Raw genomic sequence first — 20,653 nt, 5'->3', positions numbered from 1 at the left:
TTTCAGACCCCGCTTAGGTGCAGTCCTGCCTAATTCCAGAGAAATGTGTATAAAATTTATTATACATATATATTTCACAGACTTACTCAATGTATGTTTTCCTCAAGATATGTACACATGAAAGAAACACATGTTCCTTAGGTATGTTAAACATACCTATGGAACCATAAATGAAATCCCCAATATGTGCTATTTTTATGCATTTATTTATCATAGACCTATAAAAATCTCCTGTGTTAGTTGTTTATGCATATGTACATATATATAATATATGGTTGTATTGTAGGCATATAGGTTATGTACATATATCCACCCCAAAGCCTGAACAGTACATGTTTATATTATATATGTAAATATAAAAGATAGACATGTATGTTTAAAATGAATAAGAAAAACAAATACAAGCATACAAAATGTATATATGTTGTTTTAATAAATGTGCGCATATACATTATATACATATTGTGACATATATGTTTGCAACATATAATACCATATAAAATTCATCATATAGATATGTCTTATATATGTACATATACATATTTCACTATGGGTATTTCATAGATTTTATAAACATATATCTCCATATATCCAGAGGTTGTATATATGGGATAATAATATATCACTGTACAAGTGGACCCAAACCATGCCAGCAAAATGCCCCCCAAAGCATAACAGAGCCACCAGATCCCCTCACTGTAGGGGTCAAGCATTCAGACCTTTGCCGGGGTTTCCTTTAATTTGTCACCCATCTGTATATTGCAACGATTGGTGTGTAGTGCAGAGTGATGCTGGGTTTCTACCTACTTTTCCAGAATATTATAGTTTAAAATTTTCTATTTGAAAAAAAAAGATTAAACCTGAAGAACAGTTTAAAAGCCAACATGTAATGCAGAAGTGAAGAAGTAGAAACACCAGATTTGAAGCTTTGAGGAAACAGCATAGCTTGCCAGATGTGTCACCTTTGCTCTGTCCCCCAGTCCCTGTGAAGGCCTGCCAACCAGACATCAAACACTCACACAAGACGTTTCAACACAACTTTTCAACCCTGTTTGTGTCTCTTTCCCGTTTGTCCATTTTTCCTTCTTTTTACATCTCGTCCCTTTTCTTTTTAACTTTCCATTTTCTCTTTTATCCCTCTTCTGTTTTCATCTGTTCTTGTCCTCTTCTAGTCCAAAAGGCCAAACAGCAAGTGCAGCTTCCTTTGACAGGAACAACAGTGTAGGACAAGAGTGTTTTAACATCTTTCTGCAAGGTACTCCAAACTGATCTGTGATTGTGTGCTTAATTACAAGAATGTCATCTTCAATGTTTTACAGTAAACTATGCAACCTCATCCTTCACCTTTCATTTTGATAAAGCAATAAAATACATGGCATCGCTGCTCTCTGCTGGTTATTTGGAAAAATAGTCTCTCACAGTTTCCCTCCAAAGTAGATTCTTCACTAAAGCAAGTCTCTGTGATCTACCTGTCTGTAAAAGTTCTTCCCCTTTGCTATTCTTCATAGGTCACTTTATGCATTTGTACAGCGCTGTGTATATTTGAGATATCAATTTTTACGTTTTTGGTTTTTTATGTTTTTAATTCCAGAATTCATATCTTTTAGGCCTATAGCTGCCTTTGTTTTTTTCAGCTTTTTTTTATTATTATCCTATCCATCCTATTTAATGTGTGTATTTTTTGATCTGAGTGATGAGCTGCTGTGTACACTTGTCTTTGTAGGGTTAAAGATAAAGTTACACTGAAAGTTGACACTTTGCAGCCCTCTGATTCGTTAAATTCATCAAACACCAATCACTTATTTAACAGTGAGTTCAGACAGTCCAGATCTTATGTGGATAATGTTGGTGGGTAAAATAGCAATTAAAGCCCTGAAAACATATCTCTTCGATGAGCTTCTTACTATGAGTAATTTGATCCTACGTACACACACAAACAATTTCTGCCAAAGTTAGAAGACTTTTGGCTATTTCAAATGAGAGATTTTAGTATTTCTATTTTTCTCTGTTCTCTTTTCACTGGTTTGAAAAAGGGGGTTACATAGTGAGTAAAAAAAGTGATGTCACCTAGTTCCCTGCAGCAATGGGATTTAGAATCTGATGACAGTTTAAAGTTAAACTTTTAATGAATAATACCTAAAGATGTTATGGTTTTTTGGGGGTTTTTTTTTACTTAAACTGATGCTTAACTTAACTTACTTAAGAATAATGTTATAGAGAAAAACTCACAAATTGAAGCTAAGTTTTCAAGGGATGCTAAGGACTAATTACTTTAAAGTCAGCCCTGCACATCTTATCACACCTTCTGTAAGCTATACATATGTCTATAGACTGCCTCATTGTAGGAATGTCCAATACATATTTTATGTATGTATATTTTAAGCTAAATTTTTAGATTGTACTATGTCCTTTTTTCTATTTTCATTCATTCTCTTAGTGTTCTTACAGCTGCTATTTTCTGACGGTTGCCTCACAAAATTTTGTTGTATTGCATACCATGACAATAAAGTGTCGTATGTCTCATGTCAGTGAAAAAAGGTAACATCTGCACACTCACTCCAAGCCACAAAAGTAGAATGATGACAATGTTTCGATCCAACGACGTCTTTGTCAGGTCAGAGTGTTTTAAACAATGCAAAACACATCCAAATGTATACATCATGCACACTAACAGGCGGACAAACTCTATGATGGTAGTTGTGGTTAACCATCCAACCTGCCCAGGGTGATAAACATCCAAAACAACTATTATGTCTTATGTCATACATCATATTATGAGAATAAATTGAGAAGGGTAAAGCCTTCCCTTTCTGTTATCATTTATTTATCATTTATTTTACGTGTGTGTGTGTGTGTGTGTGTGTGTGTGTGTGTATTTTTGTGCGTGTGACCGGCAGTCTGCAGGGGGCGCCGTTAGAAAAATCTGGTAGCGTGTAGGAACCACTGTGCGGGACTTTTGTTTCCGCTCGCTTCAATACGAAGTGACGCTTCCTTGCACTTCCGGCCCGGGGGTAGTGTACACATGTGAGAAGCGACTGCTGCAGCGTTTTCTTCAGGTATGCGACTAAACGTTTGTGTTTGTGTGAACATAAAGTGATGTGAGGAACTGTGTCTTCAGGTCCTGCTGACAGAGCAGCTTCTGCTCTCTGCTCACACTGGTAACGTGAGAGATAACAGAGTGATGTAGCTGTACAGTGTTAGCAGAGATGTTGTGGTGCGCATGAACACATTTTACTCCGCTTCATGTGTTTAACCCACAGACTGTATATAATCCCTCAATAAAGAGGCTCGTGCATGTTGTCACTGTGTGGATCACTGTCTTTCAAAGACAATAGTGTTTTATATTGAAAAATGAAGTGTGGAAAAGTTAAAGAGGCAGAATTGTGTCATTGTGATAAACTGCGTAATGCAGTATCCATTAGAGCTGCAACTAACGATTATTGTAATTATCAATTCATCTGTCGATTATTTTCTCAGTTAATCGATTAGTTGTTTGGTCTGCAAAATGACAGAAAAATGTGAAAAATGTCGATCAGTGTTTTTCAAACCCCAAAGTGACGTCATTAAATGTGTGTTTTGTCCATAACATAAACATATTCAGTTTATTGTCACAGAGGGAAAAAAAACCCCAGAATATATTGATATTTAAGAAGCTGATATCAGAGATTTTTTTTTCTTAAAAAAAGACTCAAAATGATTAATTGATTATCAACAATGTTGGTGATTAATAGTTGGCAACTTGTCAATTAATTGATTAGCATCCACATTGTTTTTGAAAGTAATAAAGCAACAGTTGCTCAGTAGCCATCAGATCAGAATGTGTTGCAGTTTGCAGGTTGTGAACATCCTTGTTGTTTGGGTGATGTGATACTATACTGGTATACAATAAGGGCTGCAACTAACGATTATTTTCATTATCGATTCATCTGTTGATTATATTCTCGTTTAATTGATTAGTTATTTGGTCTATAAAGTGTAGGGAAATTATGAAAAATGACGATCACTGTTGCTTTTTTTTTGGTCCTGACCAACAGTCCACAATCCTAAGATCTTCAGTTTGCTATCATAGGAGACAAAAAAAGAAAGAAAATATTCATTTGTATTATTTGAGAGGCTGAAACCAGAGAATTTTTTCTCAAAGAATTACTGAAAACAATTAATTGATTTTCAAAATAGTTGGTGATTAATTATCTGTCGATTGACTAATCGATTAATTGTTGCAGCTCTAATCACAGTATACATCCCATACCCTTCATGTGTCATCTTTAGGCCATAAAATCCTGTCTTGATCCAAAAAAACAACTTAATGGACAATACTTATTTTTATTTTCAGCCTATTTACTATCAATCATCTTTAATTTACATTACAGCTAACCCTTTTTAAACCATGATCTTACCAATTTGAATTTTCTACCATTCCAAATATCCATAGGCTTCTTTTCATTACTGATTGAATAATATGTACATATTAGCACTCTTAACACTTCCTTAAACTGTGTAATTCATCACATTGAACATCAGCTCTGCAAAGTGACATTATCATCACTAGGTAAAGCAGTGAGTGCTGACAAATCAATCTGAAATATAACTGCATTACTGACAATGATAATGTAACATTGACCAGAATAAAAGTAGACTTGATGTGTGACTTATGTGATGGGTTACAGTTCAAGAACATTTTATGGGTCTGCTAAGTAATTTTCATACCACACGAAAATGAAATCAATATTCTTGAAACAGGAGGAAAAATACATCCCAAATTCTAAATATGTGTAGTATGCATTCAAAAATGACCTGGCAAACACACCAGTAATGTTTTATAGCTTTGATGCCCTTCAACACAAACAAGGCAATTTTCCCAAAGCAGGATTGTAAGTTTATAATAGAGTTTGGCAGTATGGCCATATATTATCTAAATGTATATACAGTATTTGTTCCTGTATGTATTTAAAAGTGTAGTTATTTATTTCTCCTTGAAACCTGCTGGTACATGACGGTTAATGTGTGTTTGTGCTGCAGTGTGCAGGATGGACGGGAAAGTTAAGGAACAGAAGCGACATCAGCAGAAGCACAGCGGGCCAAAGGCAGAGAGGAAGAAGCTGAGGAAACAGGGAGGCTCCACAGAAGAGGATGAACGCAAACGCAATCCCAAAGCATTCGCGGTTCAGTCCGCTGTGCGCATGGCCAAGACCTTCCACAGGTCAGCAATAAGTGGCTCTGTCATAACAATTGAGGTCAATTCCTGTGTAGTCCTAAAACGAGTAAATCAAGAAACTGTATGAAACTACTCTCTGTGTGTATTTGTCTGCAGGGCTCAGGATATAAAGGCCAAAAAACACCACATCCCCCTGGTAGACCGGACTCCCCTGGAACCACCTCCAGTTGTGATTGTAGTCGTTGGGCCCCCCAAGGTTGGGAAAAGCACCCTGATCCGTTGCCTGATCAAAAACTTCACCCGGCAAAAGCTGGGGGACATATGTGGACCTGTAACCATCGTCTCTGGTAGGTCTGGATGTTTTCTGTTTGGAGGATTTCTGTTATGTAATAGATGTGAAGGGTCCACTCCTATCAGGACATCAAGATTTATTTCTGTTAATGTTAGTGTCACTTCCTCTTTTGTTCATTAAGTTTTCATTTAACTTCTTCTAAACCAATCATGGCATTGTGTCAGGTTGTAGTACTCTTTATTTCTCTCTTTCATCTCTTCCTGCTTCCTGTAAGTCTTTTTTTCCGCATGTTTCTTACATGTGCTGCTGCTGCTCATGAAGTCTCCTGATGTGTTTACTAAGTAACTACTCTTTTTTAAAAAAAATTTTTTTTTTTTTTTTTAAATCTTTCAGGCAAGAAGCGCCGCCTCACTTTCATGGAGTGTACCAATGACATAAATACAATGATTGACCTCGCAAAAGTAGCTGACCTGGTAAGTGTGGACTGTAGACATGCACATTTGATACATGTATGAATGGTTTCATTTAAATAAGATGTATTTTTGTGTTCATATAGTCAGCTTTACTGTTTGCTGAGATTTTATAACCAAATAATCTCTGGGAGAGAGTTGTGCTTTAGAAGCCTCACACGTGTAACTAAGAGGAGAAAGTCTGATTATAGTCCAGAATCCATAGAACACTGTCACACTGTCACAGAGGTGTTGATTTACTATACGTTTATCATTGAGGTGGTGTTGTTCTGAACTGCATCTTATTGAGAGGTGTATCAAGTATTCTGTCCCCCTCATATATGTAAATGGGGTGGACGGAACATATTAGAGAGTCTGTACAATAATCATTAGATTATCAATTACATTGGAACCAAACTAAAAATGTTTAAGAAAAATATCCTTCAGATTCAGCTTCCAGGATGTAATTACTGTTAACACTGTATTCATATTGTAGCTTGTAGGTCTTTGCTAAAGTATCGTCTGGTAATCAGAAGAGAACAGTTCATAATTGGTTACAGATCTTGCATATGACTTGGGAATAGAGTGGTACACACAGAGAAAGAGCTTTGTCTTCCCACTTTAATGTGAATACAGAGAAAGGCACATTGTTATTATACAGCTAGTGTATCAGGCTGGGCTGAGTCAGCAGTGAGGATATCTTTAATAACTTCCAGTGGGAGCATATTAGATTCATCTTCTGTTTTCTTCTTAATGACTCTAAACTAATTGTTATTGAATATTGACTAAATTAGTTATCAAAGTTTTACACATGGTCTTGTCTTGGACACATTTGCAGTATTATCCATATCAATACTGGAAAAAATATTTTATATAGATAAAGAATTGATAAATATGTTGATATTGATATCAACTATATTTCCCAGCTTTACTGTTGTGTCGAAGTTTGTAATTCTCTTCTGTTTGTTTTTATGTGTATGAAGGAAGTTGCAGTATCTTTAATAGACTTCATAGATAAAATGCATTATGTATTTCTTCCCTGCAGGTTTTGATGTTGATCGACGCCAGCTTTGGCTTCGAGATGGAGACTTTTGAGTTCCTCAACATCTGTCAGGTACACGGCTTCCCTCGTATCATGGGTGTGCTGACTCACCTGGATTCATTCAAGAACAACAAGACACTGAGGAAGACCAAGAAGAACCTCAAACATCGCTTCTGGACTGAAGTCTACCAGGTACACAACACCGTCACATTCTGCTTCATTGGACCAAACACATAAAGTCTGACTTATATAGGAGGTTACTGTGACTGTTGAGGTTGATGTTAGAACTGAGTGTATGTTGTGTGTGTGAAACCTGCAGGGGGCCAAGCTCTTCTATCTGTCTGGGATGGTGTACGGGGAGTATCAGACTCAGGAAGTGAAGAACCTCGGCCGCTTCATCTCCGTCATGAAGTTTCGTCCTCTGGTGTGGCAGACCTCCCATCCTTATGTACTGGCTGACCGGTGAGTGATAACCTGAGACCACATGGAACACGTCACATTTATTTACTTTGCTTTGTGAACTGTAGATTCATGTAGATAGATGTGGAGTGACACATCCTCACATTTAGCTGTAGCGTCTTTTCTATTTCACTGTATGAAGATCTGAGCTGAACTGGTTTCGTCCAGCTTCTACACATCAAATGAAGACCATCTAAAAGTGTTATTCTGCATGCTTTACCTTTGTACTCACTGATCATTGTTTTCTCAATCCTCCTGTTCTGCATCTAAACAGTATGGAGGATTTGACTGACCCTGAGAGGGTGAGGACAGACCCCAAGTGTGACCGGACTGTGTCACTCTACGGCTACCTGCGAGGCACATATTTGAAAAACAAAGGCCAGGTCCACATTCCAGGTATATCAGCATAGTGCTAGTTACCTAAAAAAAATTTTCGTACTGCACATCATGCTGTCTAAAGCTCTGGAATAGAAAAATGTAAAATAACATATTGGGTGTTATTTCTCTTTACAGGTGTTGGAGACTTTCAGGTGGCGGACGTGAACTTCCTGCCGGACCCGTGTCCACTGCCAGACGCTCAGAAGAAGAGGGCGCTGAATGAGAAGGAGCGTCTGCTCTACGCACCCATGGCCGGCGTCGGTGGGGTCGTGTACGACAAAGACGCTGTTTACATCGACCTTCCTGCCAACCATGTCAATCAGCAGCAGGTGTGTGTTTTTTATGAAATCTGAGTCTTAAGTGTGGGTTCATATAATAATATAATATAATATGTGTCAGCATACCGATATACTGCATCTGTTTTATACATGTGGCAAATAAGTTGTGCCTGGTCTGAAGTGTCTTGTTCCTCTCCCGGTACAGGAGGAGGTGCGGCCCACCACAGAGCTGGTCCAGTCTCTCATCGACACACACGCCACTCTGGATGCCAAGATAGCTGCCAGTAAGGTGTCTCTGTTCAGCGGCTCAGCCTCCCTGAACCCCACAGACATGGACCAGCAGAGCGGGTGAGACACCTCACAGCTTTTCTTCTCCCCTGCTTTGACACAACTAGATATTTGAGGCTCACTGGGGACATTAATAGTTTAGCACAAATTGGGGGGGGGGGCTTAGACAAGGAGAACAGGGAAAAAATAGATAAGCTAAATAAAATAGAGGGTTGGGGGAGGGGGGGGGGGGGGGGGGGGGTTGTAATAGGATAGGAGGGATATTTGGAAGAAGTCTGAGTTTTCATTAGAAATGGGAAAAATTGCTACCAGGCCCCTTTAAGAAACCTCTAGAAATCAAAAAGAACTTGTTTCTACCACTGAACATTTGACTGTTAGTTTCACATTCTCAGTGTGAGGAAGAGCTGCTCTGTCTATCTTTCCTGTCACTGCATCACTATTACAGTTAAAATAAGGTCAGGGAGAAATCTGGCACATATACCCAGATACACAGGTTAGATTTACAGTAACCACAGCGCACCTACAGCGCATGGAAACCTGTTTTCTGATCAGCCGCGTAACTTGATTTCTCGATTGCTTGTAAATGTACCGAGTGTGCCAGGAAGTGGTGCTTTTCGGTACTGATTTAAAAAAAAACAAAAAAACACACACTCATGCTTTTATCTTTTGAAAAACTATATTAGATGAGGTTATGCATATAAACTTACACATCTTCAATATGGATCTTTCTTTGTGTATCTAACTTAATACAAATTCTGAATAGAAATTGATGATAAAGACTGTAAATTTGTCGCTTTATACATTCATGTGATGTGTCTTAATGACACAGTATTAAGTGGGGAAAAGAGAAAGGGGAAGAAAATCTAAAATGTTCTTGTTTTTGGTGTGTTAGAGAGAATGAGGGTCCTCAGGAGGAGCTTGTCTGGGATCCTAATACCCAGAGAGAGAGGAGGAAGGTGGTCTTTGCTGAGGAGGAGGAGGAGGAGGATGGCAGCGGTTCTAGTGATGACGAGGACGGCGACAGTGAAGAAAGTGACCAAGAGGAGCAGGAAGAGGATGAAGACAAGGATTTCCTCTCTACATTCATCAAAGAGGCGAGAACCGAATCTGACGCAAAAGGCGGCGCTCCACCGGTGAAGAAACAGAAGCTGGAGGAGAAGAGAGGAGAGGGAGAGGCCGGCGCCGAGGTGCCGGTGTTCGCCGACAGCGAAGATGACCTGGAGATGAGCGAGGAGGAGAGTGAAGAAGAGGCGGAGGCTGGGAGAGCGGGAGACTCTGGACATTGCTCCGAGGAGGATGAAGAGGAGAGCGATGATGAAGGGGAGGAAGAAGAAGAAGATGATGATGATGAAGAGTCAGAAGAGGATTCTGTGGAAGAGGATGATGGTGCAGCTGCAGCGAGTGAGAGTGAGGAGGAGGAAGAAGAGCAGGGTAAATACAATGTTGAATCTGTTTCTATTTTTATTTATTTTGGAATTTAGTTTTCATTTAATATGAGCTCAGAGTATTAGCTGATATTTTCTCTATTATTCATTTTTGTCGGCCTATAAGATGTCAGATGTTATAATTTCCCACAGCCCAATGAGATGTTTTCACACGTCTTGTTTTATCCAACAAACTGTCCAAAAGCCCCAAATAAATGAGACAGTAAAACATCAAATCCTTTTATTTGACAGCTATTAGTAGCTATTAGCAGTTACCTCTTGTTCCAAGTGTCTGCTCAGGCAACATGTTTAACAAAAAGCTGGTTAGATGCTTGCAGGCTCTGACAAGACTCCTGTTGAGCAGATGTGATTCAGGACCAGGAAATGTAAAGCTTTGATAGGTCAATGAGAGATATGGTAGAGCTGTGTTCTGATGCTGTGATACTGAAGGTATCATTCACATTATTCTCCTCCTGCTTGTGTCCACAGGAGCTCTGCGCTGGAAGGAGGGTTTGCAGCAGAAAGCTTCGGAAGCGTTTCTACGGCAACAAGAAGCTGCACCCAATCTGCGAAAACTGGTTTACGGTTTAGGTAATTAATGCTGATTGTACACAAGCTTCAAGGTTCAACACAAGACTCCATTTGCTTTTAAATGAACATAGTTTATTTTAAAATACATTTTGAGGATATAAGAGTGGTGGAGTTTATGTGAATCAAAGCTGCAGTCAGCTTGGATCGTATAAACTAGTCCATATAAACTTCTCAGACCACTCTCACGGCATAAACCTTTTCTACATTGTCCATCTAAATGATTAGTATGTTCCAAATATTCATGTTTTTGACACAATATGGGTCAGTTACAAAGTTTTCGTGTGTTTGTATGTTTGTTTGTGATCAATTCACAACTTCTTCAGACTTTTTCCCTTCTCCATGCACTTTGGAGGGAGGTGAAGTTGTGCCAGAAATTCCTACTTTTGTTCATGATCAATGCAAGCAGACAGTAAACTTCTCCTGGGACAAACTGAAGCTGTGTATTAAGCCAGACTTTGTATTAGCTGCCAGTGATGCTATGAATATAAAAACACATGATGTGTTTTTGTTAGATTTTCATTCTTGACAATCCCAACATGCCTCCTGTATTCTCAGTTGTTGCGAAAGATGAGGACGATGAAGAGGACGAGGAGGAGTTGGGAGGGCTGTTCCGAGTCAGTCGCCCTCAGAAGAGTAAAAAGTTCCAGGCAAACGCTCTCGACTGCTCCCGTTTCAACCCTGACACCTCCCACAACTGGGATCTGGAGGAGGTAGACTGGTTACCAACACACTGCTATTACCTGAGCATTAGTCCGAATGTGCTGCTGACATGAAAAAATATAGAAAAAGATGCTGAAATGAAACTTGATTGGTGATTTTTTTTTTTTTTCCCCACTAGATGCTAAACTCTATCAGGGACTGCTTTGTAACAGGGAAGTGGGAGGAGGGCCAAGATGCTGCTACACTGCTAAAGGAGGACGGTAAGAAGAGAAGCAGCCTCTCAGCCCAATAAACATATGACTGTAGACTTACAGTTAACAAAAACACTTCTTCTGTTCTGTCTGGAACCCTCAATTGAAGATAAATAAAAGTTACTTTGGATTAAATGGTGACATACAGTTAAGAATGATACTGGTATGAAAGGTTTTGCTTCTGTTGGAATGTAAAGTCATGTTGAATCGGAAAAAACCCCTTAAACCAACAGTGTAATTGGTTGTTTTGCTTTATACAGAGGAACTGTATGGTGACTTTGAAGATCTGGAAACAGGACAAATCCACAAGGGCCAAACTGGGCAGCAGGACCAGGCTGAGGTACGTCCTGTCTGCTTGTACCAGCAGAAGTCAGTGATATCTGCTGACTCACTGTGTGGTGACCTGGCTCAGAGACCACAACAGAAGATGGAAAGACATACAAGCGTTTGTTGCTGCAACTAATGATAATATTGCTCATGAAGACCCTTTGTTTCCCCCATTTGAATGATGTTTTTTTTTCCCATGTGCCTAGCAGAATAGTGAGAATGATGATGAAGATGATGATGATGAAGCTGAAGAGAGTCTAGTGAGGCTGGACGACGAGGAGATCCAGAAAAACAAGCGTATTGAGAAGAAACGCAGGCTGAAGGAGCGCTTTGATGCAGAGTATGATGACGGAGACGCCACTTACTTTGATGATCTGAAGGAGGAGATGCAGAAGCAGGCCGAGGTACCACACAACAGCTGCTGGGAGTCATTTATTGATAGGATTCATCATACAGAAAATTATGAAATAAACTTAGATGCTGATTCATTAGATTCATGTATTTCTGGCTTATTTGTAATAACATTTTATTAGAGCATCTTTCTGCGTTCTGTCCTCAGCTGAACAGGGCGGAGTTTGAGGATGTGGACGATGAGACGAGAGTGCAGTACGAAGGCTTCCGACCAGGAATGTACGTCAGATTAGAAATCTCCTCTCTACCCTGTGAGTTTGTCACCAACTTTGATCCACACTACCCCGTCATCCTCGGAGGCCTGGGCTCCAGTGAAGGCAACGTAGGATACCTGCAGGTATGTGCAGTGTACTCACTAATGATAGGTTGTTGATGTTTTACATCCTGTTTAGACTCTTTTTACAAGTAAGCCGTTGTGTAGACTTTAAATTAAGTCTGTTTTATTTGCTCAGTCGTGTTGTGTGTTTAGTTTAGGCTAGTGGGAGTTGTCATTCAGACTGTACAGAGATGCCAGGAAGGAAGAACTACTGTTTGAGATATGGAGGAATGAAGGCAGTAATCCTAGTGAAATAATGGAATAATAAAGATGCTGGATTATGTTACACAAGTCAGTGGCTTTAATTTTACACACTGTGCCAATCGTGCAGAGGATGTGGCTGCATGGCAAACCCAGAGCTACATGGAATACATTGTCATACTGTATAATTTGTATAATCGAGTGTCAATCAACAATGTTTGTCACAGGTTTTATTGGCACTGACAGATCAGATCCTAAATTGGGTTTATGCACACCAGAATCACCACAATGACCTCGATTCAGTCTTGCCCAATCACTAGGCTGTTGCAAAACAACACAGGTCATCTTGACCAGCAGCTGCACTGTCACCTCCTTCTCACCACCGCAAAAACATCACCTGAGGCCTCACAACATGCATACTTTAGTGTTATTTAGTTACTGCGTAGATCATTGTGATTCCGTGTGAAATTTTGCACCATTGTGGGAAAACTGCACGGCCTGGACAGGAATTCTAGTTTCCTCTCAGAGGAAGCTTGTCTTGACTCTTCTACTACATTTTAAGAGCCAATAACAACATCCCCCCTGCCCAGGAGGTCTGCATCTTGACTCTCAAAATACGAGCCCATGTCTAGAAGTAATAACAATATCAGGCAGATCACTGAAATACACTCTTCTGTTAAGTTGCTGCTGTCGTCCTGTCATTGAATGAGGGAGACTGATTTGAATGATGTAATAAAATTAGCTTATCATGAAGAAACAACTTTGATATGGTGATATAGTGAGATATGAGATAGATAATGAGATAGTTAACTTGTGATTTTGAGATAATTCTATTGGTTCCAGTACTTGTCAGGTATTATGAAACATATTTTGTTGTCCTGTCATGAGAAATAATCCAACATTTCCTCAGTTTTTCTGCGTAACAGTGAGCGCATATCTAAAGCTGTTTGTGTGTGTGTGTGTGTCAGATGCGACTGAAGAAACATCGCTGGCATAACCGCATCCTGAAGACTCGAGACCCCCTCATCCTGTCCTTAGGCTGGCGTCGCTTCCAGACCATCCCCCTCTACCACATCGAGGATCACAACGGACGCCACCGCCTGCTCAAATACACACCGCAGCACATGCACTGTGGAGCCTCCATCTGGGGTAAGACGTAGTGAAAGCACGCTCCACTGTTCACTGCTGCTGTACCGTCATGAAGTCCATTACAGTTTTTGTGGAGATTGTGCAATTTTCTTTCTTGTTTTAGTGGCTACGTTTACACACACAGGTCAATGATGATAGTACAACATTTACAGATTTTTTGATTATGAAAATACAATTTAAAAATGATCTAAAATTACATTTAGATTGGTGACCAAGATACAGAATATAGTGAGCGCTACATTTCAGTGCTCTCTAGTGGACAGTTTGTATAATGGCATTTCTGTTCTGCAGTTTTTTACTTATTGGTTGACATGTACTGATATGTGTGTTACGCTTAAATAGCTGATGTATCAGTCAGACTCTTTTATTAACGAGCTTAAATGTCCTTCAATAATAAGACCACAATGGGAGCACTTCTCACATCATACTGCCATTATTCTTACTCCCAGCTATGAGGACAATCACATCAAATAATCAGATTATGCTGTTAAAACCTGTAATTGCAATACAAATGTACTATTGCTGTATATATTGGCAGGTTTAAAGGCACACATGTACTGTTACGGTTTTTAAATGATAGAGACTAGGGATTATTAAGAAATGTAAACCTGTGACCCTAACATTTATATAAGTCACTTCTTTCTCTGTAAGTGCAGAAATAATGTGTATAATAATAATAATTCTTATTCCCTCTCTCTCATTTCTCTGAAGGTCCCATCACACCACAGGGCACTGGCTTCCTGGCTGTGCAGTCAGTAGCAGGAACTAAAGTAAGCCTTGTTCACTCCAGTTACTGTACTCTACAAATCATGTAATGGAGAATAAATTCATAAAATTTCAGTTTTAACAGAAGTTAGACTATTACCAGTTTGAAAATTCTTGATGGTCATAGTACAAAAAATGGCAGCATTGTTCATTATATACTAACTTGTTCATAGAGCTTCTGACTCATTAAATCCCTGTTTTCTGTCTGCAGGCTAATTTCCGTATTGCAGCTACAGGAGTCGTCCTGGACCTGGATAAGTCAGTGACTATAGTGAAGAAGCTCAAACTCATTGGTTACCCGTACAAGATCTTTAAGAACACAAGCTTCATTAAGGTAGAGAAGATTTGATCTACTTTTATGTCTTTTAATTCTCTCGTCTATGTCTGTAACACTGTTCATCTTCTGCTCATTGTTTTAGTCCGTTTTTTTTGGTACTTCAGTATTTCCTTGTTATTTTTCTCTCCGCTTTCTATCAGTGGCAGTATTTTCATAACAACAGCAGATTGGGGAAATATAAAAATTCTATAAAATATTTTGAAACTGATCACCAACATACCTGACATGAACTGTCTTCCCAACATTTATTTGTGGCTGCAGTGGACAGCAGGGATTTTGGTTGTAGGTGTTGAATCTGATCCTAATGTGAAGCGCTGTGTGTGTGTGTGTGTGTGTGTGTGTGTGTGTGTGTTCGTTCACAGGGCATGTTCAACACCATGCTGGAAGTAGCTAAATTTGAAGGTGCCTCCATACGAACAGTGTCAGGGGTCAGAGGTCAGATCAAGAAGGCGCTGTCGACACCACCAGGAGCTTACAGAGCAACGTTTGAGGACCGGCTGCTCATGAGTGGTGAGTTTGTGTCTTACTTGTTGTTATTGTGGTTTTATTTTACCCACATTTTTGTGAGGGTTTTTCTATTGTTGTGTATATTGTTAAAAAGTCTTGAACTGTTTTTATAAGTACAAAGTCTAACTTTTTTTTTAAAGGACAATGCTATGTTGTCATATTGACTGTGGTTGTATTTGTTTTGTAGTCATGATGTAATCAAGGGTGTAACAGCTAAATAGACAGTAATAAATATGTTCTGCATAGCTGTGTCTTAGTGTTGATGTCTTTTTTTCTGTCTGACTGTATCGTGCAGATATTGTGTTCCTGCGTTCCTGGTATCCAGTGTCTGTTCCCCAGTTCTACAACCCCATCACCTCTCTGCTGCTGCCTGTGGGGCAGAAGGACAGCTGGGAGGGCATGAGGACCCTGGGTCAGCTCAAACACGACCTGGGCATCCGCAACAAGCCCAAAACTGACTCTCTGTACAAGGTATGACGTCTGACAATAGAAGAAGGGATCAATGCAAATGCTACCGCAGCACTTTCTAAAGGGCTTAATGTGGAAAAAAAGCTGAACAAGTGAAAATGTTAGAGGTAAAATCTTTATTCTGTTGAAATGTAACAATATCCTTGGCAGCACCCTTCAGTCATTATTTCTCACAGAGGTCTCTGTGTGGAGCAGTGCTACCTACTGGATCCCTGAGGGGAAACTACTGGTATACTGGCTGCAAATATGTGACTCCACTTGCACATGAAGAGTAGCTGTAGACAGAAAACCACATTCAAGACATGAAGCTTGTTGAATACACCCATAGTAGTCCTTCTTCTTCTGCTGTACGAGAATGGATGAACTCAGAGAGGAAAGAAGACTCAACTTGTTAATTGATAAGCTATTTTTAGAGTGAGTCTTAGAAGTAAAGGATTACATATAATATGAAGGTTAAAGAGAGATGCAGTTTATTAACTGGCAAAAATGAACAAATACCACAAAATCTGGCAGAGCCACGGTACAACACAACACAATGTAACCACAGGAGATGTTTCAATTGAGTTTTTCAGTCATCTAATGGTAAAGGTTTGCTTCAGCTTTACAGCCTAGTCTATTTGCTTCTGTCATATGTATGTGTAACATGTAAGTACAATATAACTACATTCAACTGTAGTGAGTACGCATCAGTATTGTGGCTGAACACATGCAGTGTGACACTACTGCTTTCGTCACACTGCTGATGTAGACCAGATGAAGGTTCAGTAACAGGAATATCCAAATGTGTCTTGAAGAACCAATGTTAGACACACATTGACTGAATATTGATCATTTTAATAAGTGAAGAATTATAGTAGCAAAACATAGGTATTATATGTAATATATATGTGTTTCATAAATTTCACAGACCCCTGCTATATCACCAAGGGACTCTGTAGAAATGCTGTAGAAAAAAAAAAACACTTGATAATGCAAACATATAAACAATGAAAACCTGTATGTTGAAGAAAAGTAACAAAAGGAAATCAAAAATGGAAGAGTTAAAATAAATGTTGGTGTGAATGTGTTTGAGTACGTACAGCATGTCTACATGTGCTTTACATTAAAACTAAAGCTGACTTTGAACTGACCAGTATTTCACACAACTAAATCCAGACTTGACGTTTGAATGTCCATCCTTTTCCCTTCCAGCCAGTGGTCCGGGCACCGAGGCGCTTCAACACCCTCCACATCCCCAAGGAGCTCCAGAAGGCCCTGCCCTTCAAAAGCAAACCCAAACAGCAGCAACCCAAAGGAAAGACACCCAGAGACCTGCAGAGGCCCAGCGTGATCAGGGAGCCCCACGAGAGGAAGGTGAGCAAAACCTCACACTACAGTCTCAGTGCAGCAGCTCATCAGTGTTATACTATACACTGATTTCTACTTGTCTCACAACAGAAACAGAATATGCGTCCAGATCTTGCTTTTGAAACTGAAATGTAACCATGAAAACAAGACCCATTGTTTAAGAATGGTGAATTCCTTTAACTACAAGATGACCTTGAACTACCCCTTTGATGTAAAACATGGCTTTATCTCTAAGCATTGCTTTTCTTGTCCCATTCCTTTAGGTGGCGGCCCTGCTCCACGCTCTGAGCACAGTTCACAACTACAAGAAGAAGAAAGCTCACACGGCGCAACACGCCAAACACAAGGAGTTCCTGCAGCAGAAGGAGAAACAGGAGGTGGCCAAGCTGAAGAGACAGAAGGAGGCGCGTAAAAAACTGTACCGCGTCATGGGCCAGATGGACCAGAAGAAGCAGAGGTCCAGTCTGAAGGGGGCATCACAGGACGACTAACTCACTGTATCTGGACTCATCAGGCAAACCTCTGTAGACTCTGACTGAGACGCTGGGTCTGCTCTTTGGACTGTTAGCATGTGTTTCATGGCTCTGCCAGGTTCATTTTTATTGTATTTTTCTAAATGTGTTGATATTGAAAATCATCTGTAAAGCCTATCTGACTTTTGGATTTTGTTTTAATAAAACAATAATAATGACCACTTGAAGCCTCTAGCTGCCTCTGACAGTATTAGTGATTATGTTGGAGCTGTCAGATGTCATTGACGGAGTTCATTCTTTGTATTCTCTCTCTCTGTAATGACAGTAATTAAGACAGTTATTAACTTTACAGATGATCACATCAATTGAAAGCGTTCTTTTCTTCAACCTTCCCCTCCAGCATCAAGAGTTTTCATAGAATTTTTGGCCCGTCTATGGTGAACAGATTGCAACGCATCAGTGTCTCCACAATTCCTGTTTTTTGTACGTGCATGTGAGAACTGACAGTTCTCCTGATGGTTGGTGTTTTCACAACATCATGAAGATATTATGCCATGTCACTAATCAGAACCTCTTAACACTTACAATCTCCTCTAAGTATTTGGTAGTGATATTTCAAAATATGATGCTCAGAATGTTACAGTGCTATAATAATGTATTGTTAATTGGCAGAAATGAGAGAAAAAAAAACTCTCTGTAGTAGTAAACAAAAACACTATCTGTAGTGGTAGAGGTAAAACACTCTTATTACTCCAGTATGAATAGTATGCGCACCTGCACCCATCTACACACAGCTATTTTCCTCACCACATCCTTTTCCTCTCAGTACAGGTACTGAATCAATATTCCCCTCTGTGTGCACACTGGCATACACAGACTGCCTTCTACTGTTATAAAGGTTTCTCACTTAGAAAAAATAAGGATACTTAATGAATGTATGAACCTTGTCAATGTCTGAGTTAAAGGCAAAACCTTTCATGTCTCATGTATAAAGTTTTGACTTGGGTAAATAAGGCAGCGTCAGGCAGACCTATATGGAAGCCATCTCTGCCAGGAAAAACATGAAACATTGGGAACAATAAAAATCAACATAGTTATGGAGAATTAAGTTAAAATAATTGCAAAATTATGACATTAAGTCAAATTTTTAACTCATTAAGGCAAATAGTAATATAGGAAGTCAGCTTTAAGAGAAATTGTTGTCAGCTGTGTTGAAATATTACCACAGTTTAAAGGAAAATGTAGTCTGCTATGCTTTAAGGGAAATGTCAGCTATGTTGCAATATTAACGCATTTTTAAGGTAAAAGTTGGAACATTAACGCAGCTTTAAGGGAAATGTTGGAATATTAACACTTGAATTAGAATTTTATGCCTGCGGTTGTCGCGGTGCTTTTATCGTGAAGGACTCAGGCCGGAAGTGTGGATGTCGCCGCTGGCAGCCCACAGACTGCAGAGGCTCCGGGGGGATAGGAGCCGGATGGTGGAAAGCGTTCCCCTGCAAGATTAACCGTTTGGTTTTCAGACGGACCGTGGGGCTGTTTTCAAGGCTGACTCTTCACAAGATGGCCCCGACCAACGTCATTCATCAGTTCTCTTCAGAAGCGGGTAAATATACTCAGTTCTCACGGCTTTGACTGTTAGCTGTTAGCTTTAGCCTTCTGCCTCACTGAGTCTTAACTCACTGAACTGACTGCAATCCACTTGTTACACATGTGCGTGTGTGTGTGACAAGTTATACTCGCTAACTAGTGTTATTACATAGAAACCGGATGTGATATTTTATGTGCAGTTAGCTGATACAATAGCATATGTATGACTTACATATTGGTATTCAGTATATCAGAGCAGTTAATAAAGATAAACATGTAACAGATGTAATGCTGAGCATTATGATGACACCCTGACCTGATCTGAACCCACATCAGCACCCAGCTGAGCTAACCCAGTGACATTCACTATCCACATCTGGAGACTAATTTGCTTTTATTTCTACATATAATACCATGATTGGATAGTTCACTGTTTTGCAGTCAGTATAATTGGGACCACTGTAAGCTTAAGTCATTTGTCTACAAATACCATGAATAATAAGTATCACAGAAAAGCTTTGCTGTATCACAACTTCAGAACTACTGAAGGCTATACAATAGTTTTCATCATCCATTAATATGTCTCTTTTGATGAATCCATCATGGGTGTTGATTTTTGTGTTTGACATACATTGTCAGTGTAGTACACTTAGTGTCAATTCACATCAGAATGTGAGTAGATCTGCAACGATTAGTCAATTCATCGATTAGTTGTCAACTATTAGATTACTTGCCAACTATTTTGATAATAGATTAATCGTTTGAAATAATTTCTAAATTCTCTGATTCCTTCTCAAATGTGAATGTTCTCTGGTTTCTTTAGTCCTCTATGACACTAAACACTAAATATCTTTGCGTTGTGGACTGTTGGTCAGTAGAAAACGAGTCTTGGGTTTTGTGAAACAGTGATTTTTCATAATTTTCTGACATTTTATAGACCAAACAACTAATCAATTAATCAAGAAAATAATCGTAGGATTAGTCAATAATGAAAGTATTGATTAGTTGCAAACATATATGTAAGTAAGTCTATGAGCTGATGCAACAGTTGGTGATCAAATCAAAGCAGCAGGACTAGTGTGAGCTTCTATCTGCAACTGTGGTTTGGGGGATGGTCAATAAATCAGTAAGGCTGATTAATCAGGTCATATTAGCTTAACACAGATATAATGACATTTGTGTAGAAATAAGCTGACAAGTAAGAACAAATTGCTGTACAGAAATGCCAAGGATATGTTTGAGTTCTTCTGAGAAACAGTGTCTCTATTATATAGTTTGTCCACTAGTGAGCACTATTGCTTATTTTTACTTTGTAAAATGTCCCGTTCTTCACATTTCCTTCGTCACATTTTTCAATAATCTTATTTAAAGGATCCTGTTAGTAATGTGTTTATGTAAGAAAATTAATATCGGCCGATATATTGTTATTAATCTTACCACCAGATCCATTTAGTAGCTGTTCCGGAGCTTTTGACCATATCACATTATCCTCACC

General features: G+C 39.3%; 2 protein-coding genes across 4 annotated transcripts in view; both read left to right on the top strand.

Moving 5' to 3' along the window:
• Window positions 1–540: 540 nt before the first annotated feature.
• Window positions 541–17,786, top strand: bms1 (BMS1 ribosome biogenesis factor). Of its 3 annotated transcripts, XM_042396361.1 has the most exons (25): window positions 541–1,050; window positions 1,173–1,255; window positions 2,898–3,056; window positions 5,020–5,200; window positions 5,312–5,502; window positions 5,841–5,920; window positions 6,942–7,130; window positions 7,258–7,400; window positions 7,672–7,793; window positions 7,911–8,104; window positions 8,259–8,401; window positions 9,234–9,772; window positions 10,255–10,356; window positions 10,912–11,066; window positions 11,195–11,276; window positions 11,528–11,607; window positions 11,801–11,998; window positions 12,154–12,342; window positions 13,491–13,671; window positions 14,383–14,441; window positions 14,648–14,770; window positions 15,136–15,283; window positions 15,576–15,751; window positions 16,940–17,101; window positions 17,359–17,786. In XM_042396361.1, the coding sequence occupies exons 4-25, from the start codon at window positions 5,028–5,030 to the stop codon at window positions 17,584–17,586; spliced, it is 3,657 nt and encodes a 1,218-aa protein (XP_042252295.1). In that variant the 5' UTR covers window positions 541–1,050; window positions 1,173–1,255; window positions 2,898–3,056; window positions 5,020–5,027; the 3' UTR covers window positions 17,587–17,786. The 3 variants fall into 3 exon arrangements, with proteins under 3 accessions (XP_042252295.1, XP_042252294.1, XP_042252296.1); XM_042396360.1 differs by having other exon boundaries at window positions 541–1,255; XM_042396362.1 differs by having other exon boundaries at window positions 543–1,255; window positions 11,804–11,998.
• A 1,208-nt stretch (window positions 17,787–18,994) lies between these two features.
• Window positions 18,995–20,653, top strand: part of mtr (5-methyltetrahydrofolate-homocysteine methyltransferase) — a 33,208-nt gene continuing 31,549 nt past the window's right edge. Inside the window, exon 1 of the mRNA XM_042398118.1 lies at window positions 18,995–19,174. Within this exon, the coding sequence (XP_042254052.1) occupies window positions 19,132–19,174 (43 nt within the window). The 5' untranslated portion in view covers window positions 18,995–19,131. The remainder of the gene's footprint in view (window positions 19,175–20,653) is intronic.

This window comes from Thunnus maccoyii, chromosome 20 (genome assembly GCF_910596095.1).
Source record: "Thunnus maccoyii chromosome 20, fThuMac1.1, whole genome shotgun sequence".
In the NCBI taxonomy this organism is placed as follows: domain Eukaryota; kingdom Metazoa; phylum Chordata; class Actinopteri; order Scombriformes; family Scombridae; genus Thunnus; species Thunnus maccoyii.
This window is presented reverse-complemented; position numbering and strand designations above follow the sequence as displayed.

What these genes read in the sequence shown, in the direction of transcription:
- bms1 (XM_042396361.1), top strand. Translation starts at nt 5,028, where the DNA reads ATGGACGGGAAAGTTAAGGAACAGAAGCGACATCAGCAGAAGCACAGC. An exon ending in TCGCAAAAGTAGCTGACCTG is followed by an intron (nt 5,921 to 6,941) that starts GTAAGTGTGGAC and finishes TCTTCCCTGCAG; the next exon opens with GTTTTGATGTTGATCGACGC. An exon ending in GGACCGGCTGCTCATGAGTG is followed by an intron (nt 15,284 to 15,575) that starts GTGAGTTTGTGT and finishes TGTATCGTGCAG; the next exon opens with ATATTGTGTTCCTGCGTTCC.